This window comes from Nelusetta ayraudi, unplaced genomic scaffold (assembly GCF_046127955.1).
Source record: "Nelusetta ayraudi isolate G7.1 ecotype Tasmania unplaced genomic scaffold, CSIRO-AGI_Nayr_v1 ptg000347l, whole genome shotgun sequence".
Taxonomy (NCBI): Eukaryota; Metazoa; Chordata; class Actinopteri; order Tetraodontiformes; family Monacanthidae; genus Nelusetta; species Nelusetta ayraudi.
The window spans coordinates 60,578-62,850 of NW_027466388.1; the positions used below are offsets into that span (position 1 = coordinate 60,578).

Genomic DNA, 2,273 nt, shown 5'->3' on the forward strand with positions numbered 1-2,273 from the left:
AAATTCAGCAACAACAGAGTCCGAAATGTTTCTACTCATTATAGACCTTGCTTGGGGAATGTGATCCGCTACAATAAAGCCGAAAGTGATCAGAAAGTGGTCAGACAAAACGTTGTTTCGGGGAAAGATTGTCAGCTGCTCTACACCAAGTCCAAAAGTGAGCACAAGATCCAAAGTATGACTATGCTTATGAGTGGGTACATTCACAACTTGAAGGAAGCCTAAGGAGTCGAGGATAGATTTGAAATGAGAACTCAGACTGTCACTCTCAATGTCGACATGAATATTAAAATCTCCAATCACTATGATCTTGTCTTTAGTCAATGCTAAAGTAGACAAAAACTCTGAAAATTCATCTAAGAAAGAAGAATATGGACCGGGGGGACGGTAGACAACAATGAATGCAACGGAATCTGCCTGCCTATCAGGTGACAACGAAATAGACATCGCTAAACTCTCAAATGAACTATAAATAGATTGAGCCTTGAGATTGACTAATAAATTGGAATTATAAATAGCTGCAACGCCACCTCCTCGACCACTATCACGAGCCTTATGAGTATTAATATGACTAGGAGGAGTGGCTTCATTAAGACTAAAATATTCATCTTGACGTAGCCATGTCTCTGTGAGGCCGAAAATATCAACGCTATGTTCACTAATCAAATCATTAACTAAAACTGCCTTGGAATGTAGAGACCTAATGTTAAGAAGGCCACATTTCACCATTTTGTTTGTGGGAGACCCTGGAGCCACCTCCGACCGGGCCCCCTTATTTCTACAATCTATTTGAACTAGGTTACTATGATCTATTGGAGATTTGCACAGTATAAGAGGTTTGGAGGTGCGAGGGACCGACACAACTTCTATTGGAAAAGACTGGCAGGGCTTCGGGGACTTACTAACGGCAGGGGACGGCAGTGAGAGAAGCCCAGAGTAGCGTATAGGACTACAACTCTGTTGCCTGGTCTCCACCCTGGAGCGTCAGTGAGTGGAAGCTAAAATTTTAACTATATTGCTAGATAAGAGAGCTGCACCTTCCCGGGTGGGATGAATGCCATCCCTCCTAACAAGACCAGGCTTGCCCCAGAAAGGCTTCCAGTTATCTACAAAGCCCACCGAGTTATTGGGACACCACCCTGACAGCCAACGGTGAAAAGATGACATGCGGCTAAACATCTCATCATTCCTAACATTTGGCAAGGGGCCAGAGAAAACTACTTCGTCCGACATGGTCTGAGCAAATGCGCACACCGAAGCTATGTTTAACTTAGTGACCTCGGACGATTTCAGGCATGCATCATTGAAACCACAGTGAATTACAATCCGCCTAAATCTCCGTTTATTCTTAGCCATTAACTTTAAATGCCCTTCAATATCGCCCGCCCTGGCCCCGGGGATGCACTTCACTGTGGCCGATGGCTGTCCTAGGTTAACATGCCTCACTATAGACGAACCGATCACCAGAGTGTCAATCTCAGTCGGCGTGCTGCTGAGTGGAGCAAACTTATTCGAGACATGGACGGAGGGGGCCTGGTGCTGAGAATGGTGGTGGTGCCCGGCAGGCTTGTTAAGGCTACGCTTCCTCCTGACAGTCACCCAACCGACCTTTCCCGGCTGCTCGGGAGCCACGAAGGGAGGGGAACTAGTGGGACCTAGAGACTCCGACGCTACGCTAGCGAATGAACGCTCCGCTCCAGCTAAGCTAACCCTACTAGCTACAGGACTACTATGCTCGAAGGAGCGAAGTCGTTCCTCAAGCTGGCTAAGTCTCGCCTCAAGCGCTAACATAGTACTACATTTAACACACATCCCTGACTCGGTAATATGTTACACCTCACACCACGAGTGTTTGTGGTGTGAGGCTTACTTAATAATTGGTTATTTTCATTAATGATTAATGTATTTGTTTATTTATTGTATTCATTTTCTTATTTGTCGTAAATATAAATGTAATATAAATATGGTCATTTTCTATTGTTTTGTTTGTTTTTGTCTCTTTGTTGACTGTCTTGTGTTGCTCACAAAACAAAAGAGCAAGCCAGTGTCTGTGTTTACTCCTGAACCTGCTCCTCAGTGAAAGTGAAGGCTGGAGGAGAGCCGGATGTCAGCAGGGCCCCGTCGATTCCAGACGCCGCCGTGGCGGCGGCGGCAGTGGCGCAGAAGTAACGATCAGCAGGCAGCGATACGGGGGGGAAGTTGATGGGATTAACTAAGGGCGGCGTTAATCTGAGGAGAGCAGGTGGGGAATTAAACATGATCTGAGGGCTGCA

At 46.1% G+C, this 2,273-nt stretch overlaps 1 protein-coding gene across 1 annotated transcript; it reads right to left on the minus strand.

Moving 5' to 3' along the window:
- Positions 1-500: 500 nt before the first annotated feature.
- Positions 501-1,827, minus strand: LOC142882592 (uncharacterized; the record flags this gene model as incomplete). The annotated part of the gene is made up of 1 exon (XM_076017392.1): positions 501-1,827. A coding segment is annotated over one exon (843 nt), but the record flags the coding sequence as incomplete, so codon positions are not given.
- Between the last annotated feature and the right edge of the window lie 446 nt (positions 1,828-2,273).